We start from the raw sequence: 20,329 nt of genomic DNA, 5'->3' as shown, positions 1-20,329 counted from the left end.
AAATACAAAGAAATCTGTAAAAACCCCACATTTTTTACCGAAGTTTTAAACAATGATTCTAGCCTATTCTTCTGGCCTTGGTACAGGACTGTACAAAGGATTTCATAGCAGCTTTTACTGTGCAACTACAAGTTTCATTAAAATATATTTCTTATCCCTCTATATTTCTATTAAAAATGATTTTATAAAATCAAATAAAGTCAATTAATTCTAACTAATTAGCAAATCTGTAACAAACATGCGCACCCTTGTTTCTGTATTACAGATGAGGAGGTTGGGTGATAATCCATGCAGAAGCATAAGAAAGATGCTTCTATCAGCTTTAATTTTGCCTGTTGCACTGTTGCCATAAATGAAGACTGAGTTTTGGCTGTATAACCACAAGTCTGCTGACAGTTTTTGTTCTGGTTTATAGCAGCAGACAGAAGGGAGTGTTTCAGCCTGCTGGCACCAAAGTGTTAAGTGTGAGAGATAGTAAAGATACTTGTCAACTGGGAGAACAGAAGAGGCTTGAGTGCATGCAGAAATAATAGTGCCTGAGGAAAGAACTGGCAATTTTACTTAAGCATTTTCCAGCAGGAAGGACACTGTATTACCTGAGGTATTTTATTGCCTTTTCCTTTTCTCCACTGCTTTGCATCCTTTTCTTTATCTTTTGTGCCAAGGGGGCAGGAGTGGTGGGCACAGATGGTGACATTGCAATAATACAATCATAGAATAATTTAGGTTGGAAGTGATCTCTGGGGTCTATTCAGTATAACACCCTGCTCATAAGAGGTCTAATTAGATCAGGTTGCTAAAGGCCATGCTCAACTGAGTCTTGAATACCTCCAAGGACGGAGATCCTAAAGCATCACTCAGCTCCTGTTCCAGTGTTTGTCTATGCTACCAGTAAAAAACATTTTTCCTTTCTATCTAACTGGAAATTCCTATGTTCCAACTTATGTTCATCACCTTTCAACCTATTGCTGTGCACCAGCAAGAAGAGTCTGACTTTACCTTATCTGTATCCTCCAAATGGACAGGTATTCACAGACAGCAATAAAACCTCCCCAAGCCCCTCCTCCCCTTCATCTTAAGGCTAAACAAGCCCAGGTTACTCAGCCTTTCCTTGTGCCTCACTTGCTCCAGTCCCCTGGGTATCTTGCTGATCCTTTGCTGGGCTTGCTCCAGCTGGTCAATGCTTTTCTTGCATTAGCAAGCCCAAGGCTGGATACAATACTCCTGACCCAGTCCTACAAGTGTTGAATTGAAGGGAAAGATCGTTTCCCTCAGCCTGCTGGATGATGCCTTGCTAATGCAGCCCAGCTTTCCAATTGCCGCCTTTGCTGCCACAGTGCAACCTTGGCTCAAATTCATCTTGTATTCCACAGGACCCCCAGGTGCCCCAGCTTTTCTGCAAAGTTGGTTCCTCTCATTACAGCCATTCCCCAGCTTCTAATACTGAATAGGGTTTTTCCACGCCCGATGCAAGACTTTGCACTTGCTTTTTTTGACCTACATGAGATCAATGTCAGCCCGTTTCTTCCAGCATATTAATTGCTCCCATCTGCCCCATCCTCCTCTGTCAATCGAGGGTGTTGGCAAGCTTGCTGAGAGTGCACTTTGTCCTACCATCGGTGTTAAGGAAGCCATTAAACAATATTGGCCTGAACAGTGATCCCAGAGGGATGTTGCTAGTTACTGCCAGCAGAACTGTGCACCAGCCTCACAACCCATGCAATGGGTATACACACCATTTAAACAGCCTTAAAAGGAACATAATCTCTGTAAATGTTTGTACTTCTCCTGGAGAAGAGAGTGAAAATTCAAGCTGGACTTTGGAAGACTAGAAAAAAGTCTGGTAGATGAACTACTAGATCAATAATCCTGTGCAGAACAGATGTACCAAAGCTGAAGGGCTGGTACTGCAGTGAGACTGTGGGAGAAGAACTGAAGAATTTTTGTTCATAGTACTTGGTAGAGTGTGAGATTTCTTAACTCTGGCCCTTAACGCTATTCACTAGCGCCCATGCCTAAACAGAATTTTAATCTTAGTTTATGATATAATCTAAATGGTTCTAGATCATATTTGCTGAAAAAATTATCTAAAATAAAATGTCTAAAGTATTATATTTAATATTTTCTTAACTGGTTAACAGTTTAAGATGGCTAAAACATTTATCTGCACCTAGAGTTTGAAATCAGTAGTTTTGACTCCCAGCATTCTTCTGTTGGCTGAAAAACTGTCCCACCAACCACTGAGAATGGTACTGTACCCACATAGCAATGGCTGGAGATCACAGGTGATTGCTGTAAGGCCCTGTCTTCAAAGTCCTAGTACCAATAAACTTTTAACCAATTCACATGATGTGTATTGGGATAACATGTTCCATCATAAAATGCAATTTTTATGAGTGTTCTTAGGTGTTAATGGTTAAATGACTCACACCTCTTTCCCTCCCAATGCTCATTTATTGTAGGCTGGTAATTACAGTCACCAAGTAGTATATTTATTTATCCTAGACTTGCTGTTACCATCTACAACGAGCTTGCCTTCCCCCAATTCTAGTGTTAAAATAAAACTTTATAATCAAACAGAATTGAGTCATATTCTGGATACTTTCTTCTAGGTGGATTTAAAAATAATGCATGCCTCTGTTTAGTATTTGCAGGACATGAAGCAAACAGATAACCTTTTCTGATTATAGTCTCTGGCTGCCAAAGACAGTTTTATCATAGTTTTGTGGGGTACTGTCATGATGTGTTGCCTTTCACCACCAGTGCAGTGATGTTATGGCTTCTAGGAGTGAACAAATGACTTACAGGATATTAAAAAAAAAAAAAAAAAAAAAAAAAAAAAGAAATGGGAGATAAGCCACAACAAATAAGGACAATAGGGGAATGTGTGGGAGGGTAAGATCTGGTCTAAGTTAGAACGAATCTTTGGAAGAAACATCTTTGGAAATCTTATATGCTAGTTATGCTGTGTTGTAGCCTTCAACAAGTCCTAATCAGTAGTAATTTTTGTGGTTTTCATCTAAGTTATTTGGACTGCCTCATAGTAAGTTTGCTTCAGCCTATTATGAAGTTTAATTATCAATGTTGACGAATCTTGTGCATACTTCCCAGTGTTCATAAAAGTAACTGTTAGACAGTGCAATGCTATTACAACAAGACAAAAAAAAATGCTACAGCATTTTTCAATATACAAAAAGTGCTAAAAGGGTGCACGGTATCAGTGACAAAAACTGCCCAGAATACCTACCAGTTTCGTGATTTTCCAGATGCTTTCTCTTAAACTCTTCTATCAGTCCCAGTTCTGATATTAACAGAAGCAATCAATAAAGTGGATCTATTGGCTTCCAGTTTGCAAAATAAATGAAATAAATAATCTGTAAGAAGTCCTGTATTTGTGACAGAAACAAGATAGATAGATTTATCTCCCAACTTGATTGCTATCCTCATGACAGATCTGCTTGGCAGCCTTAAATAGGACATGACATGTTGTCATCTTTCCTCTCCTCTCCCTCTCATGTCCTTCAGGAAATCCTAATACAAATGCCTTATTTCAAGGAAATTATTTTTTCCTGTCTGCCTCTGGCACTTCTCTTAGCCTTGCCTCTACTCGTTGTTACTTTTGCTCTTTTCTCTGCTTTTAGGCAATGACACCACCGTATTCCATTACTACTGAGAAGTGCCTTCAAACATCTGAGAAAAAAAGAAAAAAACCCAGAGAACACTCATAACTCAACACAATGTATTTTTATCACCTGTCACAGCTCAAATTACAAAAAAGCTGTTCTCAAAGAGAGAAAAATTTCTGCATGTTCCAGATATTCAGTATCTCTCTCTTGCACGGGACTATTATAGACATGATAAGAGAGCAAAAAGTGACCCAGAAGAGTACAGCAATAAACAATACGTGACCTCATTGACAATCGTGGACTTGAAATAGCCAGAGTAACTGGGGCCATGACATATGGTGCTCTACGCTCAGTGCTATCTTCTGTAATAGCACTGCCTACACCATGGAAGTTTGTCCCAGATACGTCAGGTTTTGCCAGCTATTAGCAATGCCAGCTCACTTTTTCTCAGTAAGCTATAATATAAATGGCAAAAGGCCAGTTAAAACCATGTCTTCTCTTTCACAGAACACTTGATCATCACAGACTCAAGCAAGAAAATAAAGCCTACAAAGTGTTCATTTTTTTCAGATGCCAAATCCGAGAGATGTCTTATTTCATTCAAATTAATTCGGCTCTCATAGAAACCAGAAACTCAGCTTTAATACTTACCTATAGAGGATCAAAACCTGAGGGACTTGTAAAGTCACAAATAGTTGTTTGGTTGGTTGTTTTTTGGTTTTTTTTTCTATTTGGATTTGTTATTCTGGGAGATTTAAATGTGTACAAATAAAACAGGAGATTGAAAGCTCAAAGACACAGTTTCTCACTTTCTGGCTCAGAGGTTATCTTTGATCTAATGCACACAGCAGATTACACAGTGTTTAGGGACACATACCGTCTTCAGTCACGTACACAGTGGTGAAGAATTCCACCATTTAAAAGCTTGTTTTCTGATGATGTCTGCCAGCTGACGTAAGATTATCATATGCTCTACAAAGGAAGTTTCTTTCTCTAAGTGCATTAGTTCAGGCAAGATTTTGACTAGGATTTCTGAATTGCGTCCATATCTTCTTTTCTTGGAAAGCAAACATGGACAAAAGCAAAAGCCTTGAGCTGTCCCATCTAGAATCTCATTTGTTTGGTGGGTCTAATGAACAACTTCTTGCTAGTAGAGAAACGAAAGGAGACCTCCAAACGATTCTCTTGAATTCACACAGCGTTCAATATTTCTGCCCACTTTATCTGTGATATAAAATCAAAGAGTTGAACAGTATAAAATTACTTGAGCTCTTCTGAGGGAGGCATTAGCATAATACCAGTTGGTAAAATGCACACAATGCACTTCAGTTTATAATTTTTTTTTTCACAAAAGGTATTTCTTAATATTTATTTTTATATCCACATGCAAGTATCAACTGAACAGAAATTAAGCTGAGATAGAGCACTGCCTCCAAATATTGGTACACACTTCTGTTGCCAAGATGACAGCACAGAATGAAGATAAATCATAGTGTATTGATTGGCAGATTAGAATAAAAGCAAAGTTTGCAATGACAATATAATCTACTTTATCACAGAACATTCAGATGTGAATTGATCTGTCCAGGTCATATTTAAGAATACTTACGGTTCTTTGTAAATCACTTCTAATATTGTTTTCAATCTTCTCTCCTTACCCAGATTTCCTGCTGCAGTGGACAATGACCTGGCATCAGTTATTGCTAACACTGCCTCTTGGCTGGACTAGAGGAACCAGTATAACTGGATGTAAATCCTCCAACACAGAAAAAACTAATTAATGTAAAACACTGCAGGCATCTCCTCAAAAATGTAGACTACACCTGTGGTGTAGCAAGCACAGTGAAGCAATTTTTTATGTTGACTTTGCAGAAAAATAAAAAATCTGATTCAAAAAGACCTGGTCTAGAACCCAAAGTGCCTAACTGTCCACAGTGAAGACTTACATCTGCAGTTATTGCTCTCTGGTACAAGAACTTTTCTTTCTTTTCAACCAGATCTCTCCATTTAAAACCTCTACACTGCAGTGACAAAACAGAACAGAGACTGCACACATCTTGCTCCCTGAAGGAAAGGTATAAATAAACCCATGAGCACTGGTCACTCAGTGTACCACCTTTCAGATTTTGTGATGTCAAGTGCAATAGAGAACCTATAAAGAGTAGAGTAGTCATTAAATAGAAGACAGATAAGATGCTTTGCTAATGCTGTAGGAACTGTTGCCTGTAAACCTTTCAGTAACTGGAGTCCAGGAGTAGCTGACATTGGAGATGCATTTTCAGGTTGGACCCTTCATGTGTTAAGACCCATGGTTCAGTATCAGAATCCCTGCAGATGCCTGCTCATGTGCCAGAGAAATGATTCAACTACCTGCTTCCCTTTCATGCACAGGCTAGTTTGGACTGGTTGTAGACACAACATTTGGTATCTTCTTTTTTGTTCTGCGGTTCTACTCGATCTAAATTTGTAAATGACCTTTCTGCAAGAACTAACTCAGCACTGTGTGCTGTGTTTAAAGCAGAGCATGCACGGAATCATACTGCGAATCTGATATGTAAAACTGGAAAGTGGTGAAAAATATGGTCTATTCTGCAAGCAACTGGAACAGTTTCAAGGATGGGGCAAAGTTTAGTTTCAATTCAAATATGTGCTTGAGTCTGTCAGTTCATAGGCCAAGGATCACCTGAGCCATGATGTACATCTTAAATAATATAAAGGAGTTGGTAAATGTGGTTTTCATTCTCACAAATATATCTTTTTCAACTGTGTGCACATACATGTACCAGTATTTTAAAATATATGTGGAAGTTACACAAGTATATTTAAAATCAATTAATTTAGTGGGATATTCTGCTTGTCTGCTATCATTGACTTTCTGTTGTTTCCATATCTTGACCTGAAAAATTCAGTGCTACCAAAAGTTAAGATACTGCATGTTAAGATATTGCGTATCTTCACAGAGGTGAGGGGAAGGTAACTACGGAGCAGAAATTACACCATCTGCCTGTATGACCCACTACACCAATCTAGAAGGTGATTCATATTGCTAAATATGCAAAGAAGCACCGGGTACTGACTTGGTAAAAATGTGTAGATTCAAGATTCACAATGTATGTCTCAGAGGGTATGTTCTAGGACAACTTTAATGCTCTTATTCTTCCCTGAAAAAAAAAAAACCAACCAAACAACAAACCCCAACCCCCCCAAAAAAAAACAAAACAGAGGGCAAAAGGCCAAATCCACTAAACAAATACATTTACACACCCAATTCTTACACCATATAGTGTTTGTAGCTCAAAGCCATGATTTCTAAAGAACCACTTTTCTGTTCCTATCTTATGACTTCTTTTGTGTGAACAAAGCACTTGGGAACAGCAGAAATTACTAACATTGTTGCATATTCCCAGAGCAGTTGAATTGCAGGTTTGTTTAAGAATTGAATATCTTATTTTAAAAAACCAACCAAACAAACATTTTTCTTCACTAAACAATGTCACCTATAGAGTAGTAAAGTACTCATATGGTTAGAAATACTGAAGTCAGTGTAAGAACTCATGAGTAAATTTTGAATATACAAAATATTAACCTTAACTACTAAAGACATGCATCAAGACATTAAAGTTTGCTGTTTAAAATAAAATTTACTTTGGTTCCAGTTCTGCTGCCACTTTTTAAATTAAAATTAAGTTAAGATAGGAAGTAAGATGAGGTAGATATAGATATTAGAAACTGGCAGATTTCAAAAAGATATACATTGGTGTGTAGGTATATATCAGTATCATATATAGTGATATATTGCTTAAAAATGACCCTTTTTTTCTTTTGGTTCTGTACACAAACATCTATGAAATAATAAGACTGGACCAAGCAGCAGAGTATAGTCTCTGCAGTGGTTGAATGTAGACAGAACTAAATTTTCCTGCTAAACAAAAATTTTCTAGTGCAATGCTGGTCGTTTTAAAAATCATTTCATTGACTAGAATTGGACTGGATCTATATCTTAGTAATGCAAAAAAAAAAAAGTTAAAAAATATTTAATAACGCGGAAAAGAATTCACAATACACTTCAGGGTACAATTTGTAAATACAACTACTCATGCTTGCTTAAAATCAGTTTATCAATCTAGGATTATAGTGATGCTACTGAAGTTAATAAAAAAAAAAGTGCTATTGGTTATTAGTTTGAATGGACTATGCTTTTTCATTTACAACAAGCTAAAGTGCAATTAATGAAAACTACATCCAAATGAATGTTCCCTTGAAATCTCATCTATTATACACAAATTCAGAGGTATGTCATCTAGGATTGGCACATATAGTAAAGAGAAAGTGAAAATATGATAGAATACAGTTTCCTTAAGTTACACTAACAACTGCTTGGGATTCTCTCCCAGGATACTTAAAATTTTATATATAAGTATACTTCAGTTTCAAATATTTGTACTCAAGAAATATTACAGGTTAGAGGTAATGGCTTAAATGAGAGTTTTGTGGGGAAAATGTTTTTAGGACAATTAATTCCTCTAATCTACAGAAGAAATACAGTTTAGCAATTGCTTGAGTAAATCAGTTAGTACCCTTGAATTTCTAAGCCCTCTTTTTCCTACAGTTCACTTAATTACTCAGGCAGTTTTTTCCCCACCTTCCCATACTTAGTGCATACCAATTCTGGGCTCAGAACAAAGAAAAGAGAAAATGAAACAGTTCTTTCATGTTAACGCAAAACTTGCTTAAAGATATTGAAACAAAAAAAAAATCATGGTTTTATTTTTTATATATTTTCTTCAATTTATTAATAATCTTTTATATATATTTATTTATGGCTTTGAGCAAAGACAAAAGAAAAAATCTAACTCATCCCTGATCATACAGTTATTGTAAGAATCAGATCTATAGTCTTCCCAGCAGCAGTAAGATCCAACCTTTTTCATTAATACATTTCGTCCTGTACAGATGCGAGATTTCATATTTATGGGCTTACTTATGTACAGAGAAAATAGGTCAGTTCTGAAACTAGCAATGGACCTTTATATTACAGGAATGTGAGTCATTTGTTTCTTAATCTAAGTATATATACATTCATACATACATATATATATACGTATATAATTTTATACCCTGTACCATATTTTTTAATTAACATACAAATCCTAGATATTGTCCACTCTATTACAAAGTCATTAAAAATTATTTATGGTTTCACTGAAAGACCACGTGAATTAATATTTCTTCATAGTGTTTAAAATAAAATAAAAATATATATAAAAATATTTTGCTACTAACCCCATTTCTCCTATTAAATGTAAACCTTAAGCAGTTTGAAAGATCAGTATATGATCTTAATTAACTGACAGAATTTGTTAGTATTAAAATAATGTAAGGGCTATTGTACTGATAAATAAATGGTCTTGCAGCGTATCCATAATGCAAACACTTTTGAACAATTACATCCCCATATATTACTCTGGGCCACTTAAATTAATGGCAGCAGCATGTTAATGGTTTAATTACATTGATTTTTACCGGTGAGTGGGAGTCAGCAAAAACTGGAATATTTTTAAAAATTTTTATTTGATGTACCACTTTAGTAAATGGCATAACAGGCAGCATGGGTTCAAGCTCTGTTAGCTTTAGAATATTTACTTGGCTCTCAAGTACATCTGGATTCACTGCATTATGTAGTTTGTGATGTTATTTAAATTTTCTATGCATCATTTAAACTCAGCATTAATGGGAAAAGAACTTCTTTGCACTCACTTCCTTAACGTGAGTCAGCTAGGTTTTAAGGAACAGAATATATGCTTGTATCATATCCATAATGCTGATTTTTCAATGAGTTAAATTATGACACATTTAATTTCCATCTCTATTTAATGTGACAAATCAGGCACAAATGATTATGAAAGAACATTTTTTTTTTTTTTGGTGAATAAGATAATGTGAAGGTTTGAGCAAACAAAACAAAACATTCACAAAACAGTATGCTTTAACCCTGCTTTCTGTCACCATTTCCTTTCTGTTTTGAAGACATAAAAATAATAAACCTCGTACCTATGGGCTATGTTTGACACTACATGCCTTAGGATATACTAACCATTTAATTACAATATACACAGAGCAAATCGTGCATTTCCAGACAGACTTGATGCTATATTATATTTATTTTTGTAAATTAACACCACAGTCAACTACAAAACTACAGTGAAGACACAGAAAGCACCTGAAAGCCTAAATCAAGCTGTGGTTTACAAATAATCCTTTAAATGAAAAACCTCACTTCTAGACTTAAACCAGAGATTCAAAGTCAGCATTATAGGAATTTTAAGGTAGACACAATTAATGAATGGTTATTATTTTCTAAGATACCATAAAGCCTTTTCCTACTGACTGAAACTATTTTTATTGTCTTTTTGTCTTTTTTTTCTTTTTTTTTTTTTCCCCAAAGCATGCATGGAATACTCTCAGATGCTATTGAGGGCAAGGAGAAGAAAAGTGATGGTATTGGTGAAGTACAAGCGGTTTGCAGGATCAAGCGTACAATTTTGCATAAAACATTGCATGTAAAAGTAACATTGTAGGTTTTAAGCCATTGCATTACAATTTAACAGTTGTGTTGCACTTAGCTTTAACAAATTTTAAAACTGTAAATTTTGAAGTGAAGAGCGGAACCTAAATTCCTAAACAAAGATCTTGCAATGGTACACCACACAGCAGCTATTTTTGTTTGGGTCTAAAAAGTTATTTACAATGGCAATATTTATAGTCTTTGTAAAAGTCTTTAGCAATGTAAAGATCAAAGTCCACCCAGATTTCTGAAATGACAGAAGGGCTGACATACCATGAGGTTACAACCTTATCCAGAGGAGTACTAGTGCCAGCCATTTGGCTGCAGGTGTTTCAATTTATTTCTTTTCCAATCTAATTCCCAACGCAAAGTGCGAACATATGAAATGCAATGGGAAATAACAACTGATTTCTTCACGAGAATTTAACGTGTATGCAGTAAATGAAATAGAAAAAAGTTTCAGAATATCACTAGATCAGTGCTATGTGTTAGACTGTTTGGTTTTTTTTAATGTACTTGTTTGAAGTTTGTTATTGTGTTGACAATTTCCCCATCAAAATAGCAAACCTTATAAACAGATAAAACTGTTAGACTGATTTTTAAGTCAACACGTTAAAAATAAGTATTACAGCTGAATTTAGACTTTAATGGTTGTGAGAAAGGAAGACATGAATTCAAACAAGTTTTTTAATTCCTTTATATATATATATATATATATACATATATATATATATATATATATAAATTTTACATTCTTTATGTAGGGCAAAGCTGTCTAGAGTGTTTTCTAATAGTAGACTGCTGGGGTACATTAGGAAACAGGCTAAAACAGTTCTGGGGGCGGTGCTCGGTTCGTTACAAGTCTGTTGCTCACAGTTACCAGGGATCATAAGTTTGACGCGAACCGCGGTTTGTCTCCCTCAGGCTCTGTGCTTAAGACTGTGGAAGAATCCCTTTGCAGGGGGGCTGGGGGTGGCGCAGCACCCCGGTTTGGGGGGATGGCTCCCGAGGACATTTGTCGGAAGAGCGAGACCCTCTGGGGGACAGTGGCCCGGCTAGCCGGCGGCACGCCTGGGGCAGGGGTGGGCTGTGGGAGGGAGGCGAGGGACTCCCCCACAGTGGGGTGAGGCCTGGCGATCAGTGTGGAGATCTCGTGGGGCAGGGAAGGCTGTGAGGCAGAGAGGGGCCGCACCTCTCGGGTCAGGTTGGTGTTGTGGAGGGCCTGGGTGCTCTTGTGGACCTCGTTCTTCTGCGCAGCCCCGGGGGGCTGCTGGGGTGCCTGCGGCTGCTGCTGCATGAGGGAGAGCTGTGAGGCAGTCGGTGAGGCGTACTGGAAAGTTCGGCCAGCCAGAGGGCTCTGTACAGGCGGGCTGCAGATGGCGGTGGTGTAGGAGCAGGGCGAGAGGATGACAGCCTGCTGGGGCGTCTGCGTGCTGGGCGAGGGGGAGTGCAGGTTTCCGTGGGACAGGCTGCTGGTGGTGTACACAGGAGGGGACTGCGTCCTGATGCGTGATGACGATGAGGCAGAGGTGCTGGAGTTCAGGGCGGGCATCTGCTGCAAGCTTACTGGGGCGATGGTCTGCACCATCTCCCTGTCATGCTTCACAATCTGCTTCAAAATCTCATTCTCCTGGTTGTTGAAAACCCCCGTGTTGAGGTCCTTCTGGAACTTCTGCAGGAGGATCGAGTTCTTCTTCCCTTCACAGAGAGGCAGAAGAGTTAGCGAGTCTGACATGCAGGGGCGGACACCCACTCTGACTTTGCATTTGAACACCCATCACCACGGACTATAGATCGTAAAAACCTCAGCAAACACCAGGCTGAGTGAGGGCTACGTCTTGGTGGCAAGCCCACTGCAGTAGGCTGTGCCAGGCCAGGCACCGCCACAGTGACTCATGCTGGCAGGCAGCTTCGATGGCTGACCTCCACGCACACCCAGGCTGCCCCTCCCACTGCACCAGCACAGTGGGCTTTCATAACACCAATGGCAAAAAAAAAAAAAAAAAAGAGAAAAAAAAAAAAAAAAAGACACCTGGATGTTCCGTGCCTCTTCACGTGTAATGTATTGCTATTACTACAATTATTTTGAAAATGTAACCATGGTAATACACGGAAGAACAGGGTAGAAAAAGCCATCAGTCTCTGCATGCATACTGTCTTTCTCCTTGCAAAACTATCCTATTTTCCACTAAACTGTGACATAAGTTATACATACACCTAGCATTTAGCATATCCCTGGGAACTAATTATTAGATACTAGTAACTAGTGACAACTAGCTTGCAAGAAATCATCATTTTAAACGTTTGTGAGCCAACACGAACTCGTGGGTAATGTGACACCTGCTTGCATAATAAAGACTGCTGTACACAGCGTCCTGGTGTCTGCTTGATGGCTCTTAGTGTCTGCAAGATGTAGACACTAGTTTGTGTCATCAGATGCACAGGAACATACTGCACTCAGTTGCTGCTTTTTTTGATAAAACACAGCACTTCAGACAGGATAGCTACTCCAAGAGCAGACTGGACTTTAACACTAATATGATTTAAGCACATATTACTTAGAGTCAGACTACATTTCCAGGGAGTCTTGAGAAACAAATTGTAAGTTTGAAAAATGTTGATATGATAAATCAATGCACTCAGTGCTTACAACCTGCAAAATACTAAAACAGGTCTGTAAAATATTAGAAACTTATATGCCTGTATTTCAGTTCTTTATTTTTGCTGTATTAAAGAAAACATGCTTTCTTCAAATCGTATCTTCAGCTTAGAATAGACAGCACAACGACACTGCCCTGCAATTTTTCCTGTATTCACTTTGAGGAAACTGCAGACATAACTGTATCGAGAAAGAGTGATGTGGGGAAATCCTCATACCAGAGTTTTCTTATGAAGTTGAGGAAACACCACCAAACAGGATAAATTATTTTTTATGCATAGCTGCATTTTAAAATTTGTGTCAATAATGATGATTACAGTGCAATTCTCCTCACCAAAGACCATATATTTTATTTAGTATGCCCTATCAGCAAAGTTCAGAATGTCTGGATGCACAACAGAAGACTTTGCACACCCTGTTTTGATAGTCTGCCATATCCTTCTGTTTTTCACTTTGATATCACTGGCCTGCTTTTCTGGCTGCAAGCAGATCTGAGTAATACCACTGTGCAGCCATCAATGCTAGCAGTTCCCATGTTGTGAGGAAAATGAGAGCCCTGCTGCAAAGGATTAATTCACTTCAACAAATACAGGTTTTGTGAGTGCTGAGAGGCTTCAGCTCTTCCCAGCATTATAGATGTCATCTGTAAACAATTTGTGTAAGAAAATGTCATCTACTGCTCATGTAAGAGCATAAACCCTATGAAGTGCTGATGGCAGCAAAAGAAATCCATAGTATTAATAAATAATACTAATGATAATGAAAGCATACAAAATAATCCTCAAAGGAGTATGAGAGCTTTCTAAAACTCAATGTTTTTTATTATTTAAAAGTGAGGTTGCAGAATTCCTTGTCTGGACACATCGTATTCACAGATCAACAGAACACTGTACTGTAACACAAACAATTTTAAGAAGGGTTTAATCTGGGCATTTTATCCTGAAACTCAAGGAAAAGGTAGAAAGGTTTTAAGAATTCCCAATATGGGAAAAAAAATAATACCTATCCTGTCAAGTCTATCAATTGCCACCGTTTCAAAGGCCCTTCTCATCATGGGGTACTCTTCCAGAACCTCATTGAAGTTGTCCACTGAGAGGGAATACAGGCGACAGTATGTATCTGCTCGTACACTGGCAGTTCGACGGCCCTTGGTCAAAAGACAAATCTCTGGAGAGAGAAAAATTCAGCACACACAGGAAAAAAAGGTTAGTGAACTATGTGAGACTTAAAAGCTAGGAAGTGACTCAGTGCTAACAAGGAATAATTTAGTACTCAGCAGCAATCTTTCTATGGCTGTTCACACAAGTTTGTAGGGACAATTCTGAGTGTGTTTAATTTTATTTCTGCTACTTTGAAAAAATAGCTAATGTCTTTTAAGAGCCTTGATTCTAGGTTTTCTCTATTCGGTCTGAACTCTGATTTTATCAAGCCTTATAAAAAAAATTATATCTTCAAGTTATAAGAAATGATCAAGCTGTCAAACACAGCTTGCTGACTCAATTAACCCAACTGATTCTACTGATTTTTTAAAATTATCCAGGTGACATAGAGGACTGATTCCTTTAAGCATTCAACAGATTTACTAAACTAATTTAATATGTGATACTATGATATTTGAATATAAATCTGTTCTAAGAAAAAAATGCTTCCAGCATGAAAATGCCTTCAGTTTCCCTGGGTTTTATGTCCTAAGTATTTTGGGAGAGTAAACTTACGATACTAGTAGAAAAAATACTAGTTATTTTTTCCTCATTGCGTTAAAAACTAGAACCCTTTTAACCACTGCTTACTCAATTTGATTAGTCTAGTAGCCTTTGTCTGCAAGTGCCTCCAACAGGAATTCATCACTTTGTCAGAGGAGACCAAATCCATATGCAGAGTTCCAAGAAACAGCCCCAAACTTGCAACTGTTGATTCCCAGACCCACAAGAAGAGCATTACTGGATAAAAGCCAAAGTCAATGTCTAAAGCTTGTAGCAACAAAACATATGGGGTACAATATTTATCTATTTTCATTAAAATGCAAAAATTAAAAAGTCAGTCACAAAAAGATGTGTCTCAGCAGTTGATCCCATTTTCAGGCTGGGGGAATAAGAACACACTTAGAAATACCAACAATGCTTGTGCTCAGGCAGGGTGAGAGTTTCCCTGCCTAGTTCTAGTAGTTAAGATCAGTGAGTTCATATTTGTTCATATTTAAATATTAGCTAGGAAACTGTCCCCTACCCCACTTGTGTGTCTATCACAAATGGTCAGTCTCAATCCCAATCAAACTATCATTCTCAAGTGTGGAAAACCAAATATGCTTCATTAACAATAATAAAGAATTCTGCAGGTTTTACTTCATTCAGATCTATCAAATTCTAGCATAGGGGGTTTGGGGTTTTTTTTGGTTTTTTGGAGGGTTTTTTTGTTTGTTTGTTTGTTTTTTTGTATGTCTTTAAGAAAAAATATTTTCTATTAATCTAGACTGTAAAGAAGCTTGATGGGTTTTTTTCCTCATACTTCTTGTTGAAGAATTTCTACAAGGCACCTAACCCTGAAGTCTTAGGAGCAAGATGCTTAAATAACAGTGGATAAATCAAAGTAAATTAATGTGGTACCAGTACTAGCACAAAATGTACTTAAACCTCAACAGCTTTGGGAAGAATTTATAAAAACTACTGGGTATTGTAAAAGTCTTGACTGAATGTACCTCACAAAACCTGATGCGCATGACATAATGACAGTTTACTGTAAAGAGCCAGCCAGGTCAAAAAGAAGTCAGTCCTTTCCTCTTCTACTCCTCATCTCACCCTGACCCCTTCTGCTTTGATTGAACCCACTGCATTTTAGTTACAAGAATGAGAAGGACATTTTGCCCAAAGGGAGCAGTTAAATGCAGTGAATGCCTGCTCCATTTCCTAAGATATTATTTAGGTCTCACATAGAGTAAAGTTTTACAACACACAGTTGAATTTAGAGATAACTTAACCAGCTGGGCAAACTGTGTGACTAATGGATACCTCTTGATTTTCATCTTTCTTCACTTAAAATTGCTGCAAACAATACTACAGATATAAGGAGGTGTCTTCAGCTACAGTCAACAAATAAAAGTACTTGGATTTAAAAAAAATATCACATGCTCAAAACAAAACAAACATTGATTATGGATCCCAAACATTCTGAAGAGTGTAAAAAAACCAGAGAAAGTACTGTTTTCATCATTATTAACCTAGACCAATGTATCTGAGATCACTTCAACAAGAATGATGGGAAGAAACCATAAGAGATGTTAGATTTTATCACAGAAAATGGGAATACGGAATTCACAGACATTGCTGCCATAAATATAATGATTTTTACCCTTCTTTCATCTTCTACTATTCTTGTCAAGTAAAGGGAATTGAAAGATCACTGAACATTATACATTTGATTCTGAAAACTCTGTCAGTCCACAACTTCTGGCTGAAGAACATCTGTTTGGATAGCTGTCAATAACCATAACAGTCCTCAAGTTATATAAGATAATACAGGATGGGCCAGAAAAGATATGGCAAATGTCTTAATGCCTAGAAACTGATCCACCATGGAGCCTGTCATGTAATGCATTTTCAGGAATGTTTCTTGAGTGGTTAGAGTTGTATTATAGTCACTGATAAATCATCTATATTGCTTTGTTATATGTATCAATAGCATCATTTGCACTCTGGCCACAAGGCTAATGTGCTCGTTAATTGTATGTGTTCTGCATTTAAGTTCATTTCACCTAATAGCTATTTGTTTGGAACAAACTCCCAAGCACAGTTAAGACATAATATATGAAATCTCATGTACTTGGACCAGAGAGGAAAAACACAGTATGACAAAATATGTTCCCATAAAAAACTTATATTCTTTTAAACAAATCTCTTTTTTTGGTGGTGGTGGTTTTTGGGGGTTTTTTTGTTTGTTTTTTTTTTTTTTTCCAAATAAACAACAGATTTTATGAAGAGAGCAAAGTAACAAAATATCTAGGATATATTTAAAATTAGTCTTACTGGCATCAAGTATACCAGGTGCCCTCAACAATTGTGCTTTCCTTGACATTCAGTTGATTTAAACAGACTGAAATACAAACAATAGCACAGGACTCTGCAGTAAAACACAAAGGGCAGAGACTATTTTCAAACAGCTTAGGCAAACAAAGTTCTGTGTTAGCATCAAAAGAAAGCAGCAGCAGCATATTACTCACTAATATTCCCATCTGCAGTTGGCATGGTGCATTGCCTTCATGCTAACACTTTCAGAGTATAAAATGCTTCTATTTTTCCTTTCCAAACAAAAGAATGTCTTCAATTCCAATTAATAATTATGTGTTAGCCCACAACAAACCTGTAATTCAACTCTTAAGGCAAGTTTTATTTTAATTTTTTAAACTTTTTGGACAAATGTTCCTTAGAACATTCTGAAACAAATGTCAATCACCGCACTAATGACAAATGACTCTTTGAAAGCACTAAAAAATGCTAAAAATATTGATTTGTTCTTACAGTCCATATTTAAGACAAATGTAGTTAATTTGTCTGTAAAAATCACAATATGTGTTCTGTTACCATCAGATCTTTCCCACAGAACCATGCAGCTCTCAAAAGAACACAGGAAAGGGCTCAAATACAACGCTTTTTGCTGTCAAGACATTGACTAAAAAAGCACAATAATAAACATTTAAAGCTATGCTTGTTCTGAAAGTTATGGTGATTTAAACTGATCAACAAAATGTCAGTTGCACACATACATGGGACATGGTTTAGCAGTAGACTTGGCAGTGTTAGGTTAACAGTTGGACTCAATGATCTCAAAGGTCTTTTCCAACCTAAAATATTCTGATTCTATGGCAGTATTCAGCAAGAGCATCAGGTTCAGTTTTTGGAACACCATGAATTTGTAATGAAACTTGCCTGTATCTGTGTCTTGTAAAACAAGGGACATGTAGATCATATTTTATTATTTCATTAGGAGATTCTACATACCTGAAAGACAGCACTAAGGAAGGCTGATTTGAGGAAAACCTGAATGAGTTAAGGTGAATGACACAACCCACAGGATGACCTTTGAAGAACTAGGATTAGTAGGCCTTTTGTAAGGCCACAGTTTTGTTTCCAACTGAAAATTATTTTTTTGTAGTAATGAATAAGTGAGTTAACTAGTATTATAACCATATAGTGCTCTCCGTATTAAAATCAAGTAAAAAATAATTATCAAGGTTTATGCATTTCTGAACTACAGCAGTACTGCTCTGTCCCCTTCCAAAGCTGTAACATGTTTCTCATCATCTGTGAGATTTAACATTATAGGATCTAACGAAGTGTCCTTCCAGCTGAGGATAGCTGACTATTGCTTCAGTTCCTCAGCAGGAAACTTGTTTAATCTCATAGCAGGCATATACATTGCTGTGCAAATGGGCAAGCAGCTTAGCAGACCATCTGGTTACTTTCAGCAGCAGAAAACAAATTGAAAAATCAAAGCAATTTGAAGGCTTGGGTGAGTCAGTCTGATGTATTTGAGAATGTATTTGGGAATGTTTTATGAGAATGGGACAGTTGATTAGAAGATTGTTTATTTTACAGAGAAAAATGACTTACTAAACTGTTATAGACAGAACTTGGATGTACAAAAGCTCTTTCCATCAACCCGTCTCGTAAGTCCTCAAAGCAAGTTTCCCAGAACGACCAGGTTGAAGTTATTCTTCTTTTCTAATGCAACTCTTCATAAACAGAAACTCTTTGGCATAGTGCAAAGATCAATAGTTCTTGATTTCCTTCAAGCTACTTCTCCACTGACCAGAAACTAGCTAATGGGCACTTCCTTGGTGTGTCAGTCACAGGAAGGGACCTTCAGTTTGGGGCACTCTGCTCCCAGTTTTACAGACACAGGTAATATGAGAGATGTTTTTTTCTTAAGGAAAGGACTATATAAACTTCAAGCAATGAGAAAAAAAAGAAAAAAAAAAGAAAAAAAAAAGAGCCAGCAAGCTTCTAGACATCCCATTCTTTCAGAAATGGAGCAATTTCCCAGCTCCACGTTAATTTAACCATCTCTGATAGGAAAACAGGGAGAAGCTGTTTCACATGATAAAAATGTGATTGCTTTAACACATACTTCTGCATTTCTGTATCCTTTTTCTTTATTAAAATCTGGAAAGCATCAAATACCTCTATCTATTTTTTATAACTTTTTAATGTATTCTTATTATCTTCTATGTTATCACTAGTGCACAAAATGGAAAACTCAAGGATATGCTCCTTTTTTGTTATAGATATTAAAATGATTAGCACCAAGTCTTATGATTAGTCAGAATGTAGCTTACACAAATTAAATGAGTTTCAGTAATCTATTTTCTAAAAAAAAGAATAAAAAAAAAATTAAATGCTTTGTCACATTGTCACATAGCCATGGAGATTTTATTTTGCAATTATTTTGCAAAACAGTACTTACATTCACTTTAGTCATGTCTGTGGAGGAAAAAATGAAAGGAAGTAATATGCCACGAATCCAGATCTACAGCGTGGATGGAAATGAAAAGGCTCAGGTAACATTTAGTTCTAAATTCAGTCCTATATTTAAGAAACCTTAAAATATAGTCACTGTTCAACAGGAACATTCCTGCAGCAAAGTAGAGAACTTCAAGTGGAAGGAAAATTAAGACCATTACTGCCTTTTACAGCCAGGTTCATAATCTGGAGTTTCCAAAAGAAAGCTGTGCAAAATCTACACCTTTTACCACTATTTACACTAAACATGGAATTGCAGACAGGATAGTTTTAGTTTGTCAGAGTGAGCAGTAGCAGACACTGTGTGATCTCTTCACTTTAAAAAATGCCAAAAATTGTCTGTAAAGTTGCTTTCAGATATCTGAGCTTAGCAATTGGAGAGAGGGTTCATCAAGGAGGCCTGGATACACTGTTGAGTAGTTACTATTTTGAAGAGGGACTGAAAATGACAAATAACAATTAAGTGTCCAAAACAATTTCCTTAATGCCTCAATTTCAGTCTCCTGTCACTTTTTAAACTATTTACCTAAACCTAACTTAAATTTATCTATCTGTGATAGCTGTTGCCTTTACATAGTCATCTTGGTTAAAAAAAAAACACAAAACCAAAACCAAAACAAAACATCAAAAAAACAAGTTAGGTTTTTTCACATTTTTATTGCCTGTTTGTAGTCATTTGAAAGTGCTGGCTCTGAAGATCCTGACACAGGAGCGTTCAGCATATTCATGGTTTAATTTATTTTATTTTGTTTAATTTAACAGAACAAATAAAAGAAAAAGAAAATGTGCCCTAACCAGCAAGGTTGAAATTGTCAATGTTTTAAACAGAAAAAAAGATTAGAAAAAGATGAATTACAGCTGTATTAATATAGAAATTAAAAATGCAAAAATGTTTGTCATTCAGTAAGCTAGAGACTTATGGACTTGTGGAATTATGTGGGAGAGGAGGGTAAAGAATGTCTGAAGA

General features: G+C 36.9%; 1 protein-coding gene across 1 annotated transcript in view; it reads right to left on the bottom strand.

Annotated features, from left to right (window-relative positions):
- Positions 1–10,926: 10,926 nt before the first annotated feature.
- The window catches only part of HCN1 (hyperpolarization activated cyclic nucleotide gated potassium channel 1), a 195,194-nt gene continuing 185,791 nt past the window's right edge, over positions 10,927–20,329 (bottom strand). Inside the window, exons 7-8 of the mRNA XM_055791664.1 lie at positions 13,853–14,017; positions 10,927–11,889 (exon numbers count right to left, since the gene is read on the bottom strand). Coding sequence (XP_055647639.1) covers positions 11,078–11,889; positions 13,853–14,017 — 977 coding nt within the window. The 3' untranslated portion in view covers positions 10,927–11,077. The remainder of the gene's footprint in view (positions 11,890–13,852; positions 14,018–20,329) is intronic.

This window comes from Falco peregrinus, chromosome Z (assembly GCF_023634155.1).
Source record: "Falco peregrinus isolate bFalPer1 chromosome Z, bFalPer1.pri, whole genome shotgun sequence".
Taxonomy (NCBI): domain Eukaryota; kingdom Metazoa; phylum Chordata; class Aves; order Falconiformes; family Falconidae; genus Falco; species Falco peregrinus.
This window is presented reverse-complemented; position numbering and strand designations above follow the sequence as displayed.